Raw genomic sequence first — 7,636 nt, 5'->3', positions numbered from 1 at the left:
GTCAGCCTTTAACCCTTTCCATCCCAGAGTGCACCCCATAAAGGCCCAGGGGTCTGTCTATCATGCAGGATTGCATGTCCCATAACTTGGTCAACAATATGTTTTTTTTGTCTTTCTTTTTTTTTCTCAATATTCAGAAGGTGATTTTCGCTTCTGTCAGGGGTTTGGCGTTTTTGTTTAACTGCCATGTAATAACAACAGTCTATGAAAACAAAGTTCCCACACCAGTTCTGACAAAAAACATGAAAATAAACCAATTGACCAAGAAGTTATAGTTTGTATCGATGAAGATATCCATCACTACTCCAACAAAAATGACACAATAAAAATACACAACATAGTACATGACTTCTGTCATTCACTCCCACTGAGAGATGGTTTATTGTGTTTTCTTGAAATAACCAACACTTTTTTGTCTGCAATAATTCAGTAGCTGAGCTTATGATGATGAATCGTACACCCAGTGTGTGAGTACAGACATGTGTGAACAACAACAGGCAGATATACATCAGACTGCTTGAATCGCTAACATGGGGTCCGGTTGGAAAAGTTCAAAGAATGAGTATGAGCAATAAGGAGTGAGTGAGTGAGAGGGAGGAGGGGGGGGGTGTTGCGAGCTTTCCTCAGGCTAATACTCTTTGGAGGAAGGGCACCTGTTCTGTCTTATGACAAGTTGTTTAGCAATCAGGTGTGTCAAGAAAGACCAGTCTGCTGTTAAAGGACACTTACTGAACCGGAAAAAGAAGGCAGTGAGACGAACAGTTGAGTAGGCTACTTCATAACAGAACATGCATGTTCTTTTTCCGGTTTATATAGAGGACACTTACCGAATTATATTATATTATATTAGTATATTACATAAAGTAATATATTATGTAAGTATATTGTAAGTAGGCCTATACCTGCTAAATCCTCCATTGTAGCAGATCTCAGTCTGTTCAAGATTAAGGATTGGGACTCCCAAGGAGCAGATGGATATATTTGATATTCACTGTGCTTGAAATGAAAAAAGAAACACATTGTTACAATAAAATTGCATTGCAGATAAAAACAACCAATAAAATATACAACACAAATAGAAGGGAGACACTAAGACAGGTCACATTTTAAAGAAGAGAATAATATTTTTTATTTTTATTTTTTAAATCTTTTTGAGGACACAAGAAAAACACAACAATTTTTACTCTTTATAGGCTTCAAACCTATAATAAGACGTAATAAACTAATCTTGAATCTTGAATCTTGAATCTTGAAACAGATATAGCAATGTGATATTCCAGGTGGAGGTTTCAGCATCTCTAGTAAGTGGCTCCTGTCATTGTATTGGGCATGTTTGACATGTATGTTTTTTTAATGCCACTGCAGCTTCAGACATTTCCCTTTCAACCTGTTCCCCCCTCTCGCTTGTCCAACCGAGTGCAGTCCCATGGTCAGTTTACACCCTTTTGTGAGCCCACTTTGAGGCCTGCCTCCCAATATGCCCGGCCCATGTCTTTATTTCTCCTGAAAACAGTCTCCTGAACAAATTCTTTGTCTCGCCAACAAAAGCCCAGTGATGTCATCGCTGAGAGGCATGCCGACAGTATGCTGATTTCGAAAGGGGGAGGGCGGTGCTGTTGGGAGGTGTGTGTGTGTGTGTGTGTGTGTGTGTGTGTGTGTGTGTGTGTGTGTGTGTGTGTGTGTGTGTGTGTGTGTGTGTGTGTGTGTGTGTGTGTGTGTGTGTGTGAGGTGAGGGGGGTATCTGTCAGTAGAGCAGCACAGGGCTGTGATATCATCAATAAATGTGGAAATATGAGGATATGTGAGAGCCTCCTGAACAATCACATGAAATATTGAAAAGGACAAATTACAACCCGTTCTGTTTCCTGTGAGTGAGCACCTGAATGATTCACAGTAGAGAGAGAGAGTCAGTTTGTGTAAGAGAGGGGAGAGAAAGCACTGTGGCGACGCACTGTGGAGACACACAGGCAGTTCATTTATATTTTATGCCCCGGGACACGGGCGTGAATAGTTTTATTGAGTCTGAGCCAACTGCATTACTCAACACCCTTTTTTGGGACCTCTACAATCATACGTCAGACTCAGTGATACTCTGAATGGCACTATGTCCACAATGCTGCCCTCTGCTGGGTGCTTGCGCTCAGTGGTTCTGTATAATTACTCACCAGACGGTGGTGACATATAGCCTGGCTCTCGCGAGACCCCTAGTGCTTCGTGCATCTTCGTTACACTTCGTGAATCCATCTGCGCGAGAGTCAGGTTAGGTGACATAATTTCAAGCATCATCAAGACACACTGAGACAAGGAACAGTACCATGTCATTCCAAAATGAGCTACAGTGTGTAGCCTAATATATACACATGCGTCTTCACCACTAATACCCAATATAAACAGTATGAATTTCTTAACTACTTCAAAGGGCTTTTTGTGCATTTGTTGATGACAGGACAGTCGACAGTATGACAGTAAGACGGAGAGTGTGAGAGAGATATTGGGAAGGGTTGGGACATGACCCAGGCCGGAATCGAACCTGAGTCCCCAGGGGGTGGGGGTGTTTAGCGTGCGGCTGTGCCACAGCGCCACCCAACAGTAAGTATATTTCATGAAAATGATGGAACCACAGGTAAGCCTATACATGTAAATGCACCATGAGTTTTGAGGGGAAGATAAAAGGGGGGAAAGAGAGAAAGATAGTCAATTCAGTTTCCATGGAAATGAAATGTGCCTTGTCACTCACCAGACACATGTAGTCCCTGCTCTGCAGGCTACATGTTTGAAGGTCTCTAAAGGAAAGGTCGGACATTCTTGCACGGGATGATCTGTACGGTGGCCCTGGTCTGTACAAAAACCTGAAAGAAGGCAGTGTAGATACACACTGTAGAGGACACGAGAGGGAGTAAGGTTAGGATAGCCCCCAAGTATCAAACTCATCTCCAAGGCATCATAGAATGTGTGATAATGTTGGCTGGGTAGGGGTTTGTCAGTGCTTATCAATTACTTTCTTGGGAATACTGAGTGGGCAAACCCATAGCAAAAAGATTTGTTAAAAAACTTGCATGGCTATTCAAATCTTACATAATCCTTTATTGTACACCCTTTTGATAGCAGGCATAATTAAATGCCATATAAGTAAGGACACATTCACCTTCCATGGCTAATGTTTATATAGCGTGGAGTGTGTATGTCTGCCTTACTTACACAATATGAGAAAAGTGAGAATGGGCCACTTGTATAATGTGCCATATAACAATTGCATAGTCCATGCACGAATCATTCAGTAGGTTACCCTTTTTCTTTTTACAGGAAGAGCCCTTATAGTCCTTGTTCTGGGCAGAACTAACCAATTACACTCTGGCTGCCGGGATAAAAAAAAATCCCCCTAACAGTTTGTAAAAAAGTGAGAAGACGATGCTGCAATGTTTCCTTGTATATTAAAAACATTCATCAAGGCTTTAAATGTTCCAGAAAATAGTCTACATTTCTTGCTTGCGGCCATCTACATGTCTCTAACTTTTGCTAACTTTAAACTGAAATGACATAGAAGATGAATTGCTGGATACGCAAGCGTGTCATTGCCTGGAATAAATTCTTGCGCGAGACGTGTCTGACTGAGAACATTGTACAGGAATCTGAGTGTTTACCTCCCAGGATCAACATCCTACTCCTACTGTGGGGGTGTAATACAGCTCGGATAGATGTGAATGTTGCACTACAAAAGGCATTGTGACTCTGCAGGGTTCAGTTACAGTAAAAGTCATAATGTTTTAAAGATATTTTCTCCAAAAGAGACATGATGCAACCTCACAAACCTTGTGAAAAAAAATAATCGTGGCTAATTCACAGAATAAAATGATTACCCAGAGGAACTAACAGAACTGTTTGTAACAGACATTTTAAGACTTATATTACCGCAGATACTGTCATGGTAAATTGCATCTCTCGTGTGTGTGTGTGTGTGTGTGTGTGTGTGTGTGTGTGTGTGTGTGTGTGTGTGTGTGTGTGTGTGTGTGTGTGTGTGTGTGTGTGTGTGTGTGTGTGTGTTCCAGGGGAAACACCATGAACATTGTGACTAATGGGATATAATTACATACAGTATGTGGCCTCTGACAAATCGTAGGCTGATTGGAACAACAAACAGCACATTAACCAAATGCCTAAACAACATAAATCCAAAAATAAGTATACCTTCTAAATTTATTTTGTGCACCCATACACCCCATGGAAACATTTTGCCCAAAACCAAGTCTTAAAAACTTGATTGCATCAGCGTTCCATTAAATTGAGAAACTGAGAAATTAAAAAGTAGTTAAGAAAACAGTGAAAGTCGGAAATTCAAACCCCATTGTGGGGATATGTACTCTGGCCTCAATGATTTAATGTGTAGTACAGGTGATGTAAACATTAGCACCAAGAAGAAAATTCGGGCCGTCCAACAGCTTGGTTGAATTGCTACGTAATTTTGAGTCATTTCCAAATAGAGTTCGTCTTCTGCTTTCTCTCTTGAGGGGGGGGTGACGTGTGCGAGAGCTCGCTCTGCTATAAATTCAGCGGGAGCCTGCGAGCCAACTCACTTTCCATTTGAAGAGGAGAGCTGCTCAACCACGGCCAGTGCGCGCGGCAATCTGCAACTTCAGACCTGTGGAGACGGCAGGAAAGAGCATGGAGGTGAACGCAACTGAGAAACTATTTAACTCGGTTGATGGCACCGCCGAAACGTTCTGCCAGTATGCCACTCGGGCTGACAATAGTTTGCATGCCGAAGTGCCCTTGCAATTTACAAACGACAAGGTGGTGAATGGAGCATCCTCGGCGATGCTTCTTCAGTGCAAAAACGCAGCCCAGTATTTGCACACAGTTAAGGTCTCCACCATCTCAAAAGCCAGAATGGGGATAATCAAAAACGTTACAAACTGGAGAAGAGAAAGGAAAAACCGCGTTGTGAGATCATCCAGCGTTGGCCACCGCCACTCTTCCTCTGACAGAGCAAAGTCCGTTGAGCCTTTAGCTGCTCTTTTGCTCCACGGCCAGAGCTGCAGACAATCCGCTAGGCAAGATGAGGATGCGGGCGAACTGCGCTTCTTCAGCAAGCCGAGAAACTACCGGCGCGTCGTGGTCCTTGGCGCACCAAGAGTGGGCAAGACGGCCATCCTGAGACGTTTCCTGCAGGATGAGTTTGAGGACCACTACGTGCCCACAACGGAAGACTTCCACAGAAAACTGTACCACATTCGCGGAGAGACATACCAGGTCGATATCCTCGATGCATCTAACGAGAGGGACTTCCCCGCCAAACGCAGGCTGTCAATACTGACAGGTAAGACGCGCGCATTTACGCACGGAAACAATAATGACACATGTTACTTATTTGCTGCTGTGCATTTGAAAATAAGCTGCATTGTGTTCACGACTATCTTTTCTTCAACAGGTGATATTTTCCTCCTCGTGTTTAGTGTGGATGACAGGCAGTCTTTCAACGAAGTCTGCTCGTTACGCAGAGAGATCAAGCTCGCCAAATCCAAACTCGCTAAGTCCAAAGAAAACGTCCAAGTTCCAATAGTGATATGTGGGAACAAAGTGGACTTGGAAGCCGAAAGGGTGCTGAATCATTCAGACATATCCGAAGGACTCGGGGAGGACTCTGTCGTGTTCGAAACTTCGGCCAAAGACGGCGCTCAGCTGGAGAAGGTGTTTGAAGCACTGGCACAGCTCGGCGGACTTCCGGCTGAGACACGTCCGTCCCTTCACCGGGACATTTCTATTCGCTCCTATGAAGCGCTGCACTGTGGAAGGCGAAGCAAACGGGAGATCCGTTTGCTGGCTCTTGATGGACCTTGCGGTGCAGTTTATCCACTGGCACTCCGCCCTAGTTTTCACAGTGACCTTCGTCGCATTCTCGGACCTGGCACCTCGAAAAGGACCACTCCTATTGAGAGGTGTCAGATCCAATAAGAGATTGTATGAAGCGACGTCCACGTTATTTATGAATAATAATTATTCATGTTACCGTAAGAATAGTTTATTCTATAACCTACCTCTGGCTGGAACAGAGGAATTTTGTATTTTGTACATACGACTACTGTATACCCATACAAGAAAATAATTGCATACTATTATCAGCTGTGATGTTCAGCTGGTTTATTTGTCCTATGAATGTTTGAATAAATTCAAAATGCATCAAATGTGTCATTACTTTGAATTCGCAAACGCATGAAATAAACCCGCTTACAATTAGGCTATAAGGTGTAGGCGTCCAGCCTGTGGATGCTATTTATTGTGTAGAACAGTCTGTTCGAGGCTCAAGGTAACCACCGCCATCAGTATTCAAAAGACAATAGACCTACTACTACTCACCCATCCGCCCACACATCGTGAGTGTTCCGAGGAGTCGTGCCTCATTTATGGGCATTTCAAAAACGGCGTCGATAGCCTACGTCACACATCCATAAATAGAGCAAGCTATGGGACGTTAGGTCTTTTGTTTGAAGTGAGGATAAAAATAATTCTCAGGGACAATGACCTCTGGCGTTCGCTAATGGCTTTTTATTTTATTTTGCCAATAAATACCAGTGTGTCAGTTTACCCGAAACAGACATCATACCACCCGTATCCGAGAACTCAGATTGAACTTGAACTGTTACATTAAACACCGTGTACTCTTTCTTAAAATTATGACAGCAAACATCCCTACGCCTATGGATTAAATTAATAGAATTAGGTATGGCGATTACCCTCCATACAATGCCACTTGGTAGATGTGGTTTAATTTGGAGGTACCGATTATGCAGAGTTCTACAGTAGAAGTAGGCCTACTCTTAAATGTAATAATTACATACATTACACAAAATCTAGTGGTATGGCATTACATGGTCTGAACTTTGTAATATCATACTACTACTGTTGTAATTGCATCTGTACATCTACTTCTACTTCTATTTTATACAACTCTGAGATTATGTGAATAAGGAGGGATAACGGTTTCCTGACACCGCCTGGGATGGTAAATGACCAGTGTGGTCCCCCATCCTCCTCTGTGACTGAGGTATCCTAAGTATAGTACCATCCTCACATGTGGTCCTTTTGGGGTGCCCCTGATCTACAGTTAGGTAAAAATTGGGTTTCATTGTGTGCTGCTACAGTGACAAAAATGGGGACTTCTAAAATGAAGTCTGTTCATTCTGCCGTAAATGACAGAGGTGTGTAAAAAAATAAACTTGCTATTGGCCCTTTGCTATAAGCAAAATATACATTCAATTCAGACTGCAGAGTTTGTGTTTATCACCTCCATTCCCACTACACTGACAAACAGAGACAAACCTCTAGGTTGTGAATAAAGAAAATAAAAGATGTCAAATAAAAGGTGTCAAAAGTAAAAGTAAATTCATGGTGTAGGCACATGGTATTATATGGTAGCTACACCATTTACTCCATTGTACCTAAAGACGTACCGGTAGATAGAATGCATTGTTAGTATTGAAAAACACTAAAAGTCTTACAAGAATCCACCACAAACTGTCAACCATCCAACCAGCGCAGTGTCAGCTGATAGTGAGAAAAGTACACAGGTCTACTTTTCACTCAAATAAGTTAGCCGTGTTGGGAAGAAACTGTATTTCTTTTTTGTACTTTTACTTTCTCT

General features: G+C 42.5%; 1 protein-coding gene across 1 annotated transcript; it reads left to right on the top strand.

Moving 5' to 3' along the window:
* The first annotated feature begins 4,371 nt into the window (after positions 1-4,371).
* Positions 4,372-6,077, top strand: rasd2a (RASD family member 2a). Its single transcript, XM_063220953.1, has 2 exons — positions 4,372-5,314; positions 5,426-6,077. The coding sequence occupies exons 1-2, from the start codon at positions 4,660-4,662 to the stop codon at positions 5,947-5,949; spliced, it is 1,179 nt and encodes a 392-aa protein (XP_063077023.1). The 5' UTR covers positions 4,372-4,659; the 3' UTR covers positions 5,950-6,077.
* The last annotated feature ends 1,559 nt before the right edge of the window (positions 6,078-7,636 follow it).

Source organism: Engraulis encrasicolus, chromosome 2 (assembly GCF_034702125.1).
Source record: "Engraulis encrasicolus isolate BLACKSEA-1 chromosome 2, IST_EnEncr_1.0, whole genome shotgun sequence".
Taxonomy (NCBI): domain Eukaryota; kingdom Metazoa; phylum Chordata; class Actinopteri; order Clupeiformes; family Engraulidae; genus Engraulis; species Engraulis encrasicolus.
The sequence above is the reverse complement of the archived record's forward strand: the minus strand, read 5'-3'. Positions and strand labels throughout refer to the sequence as shown.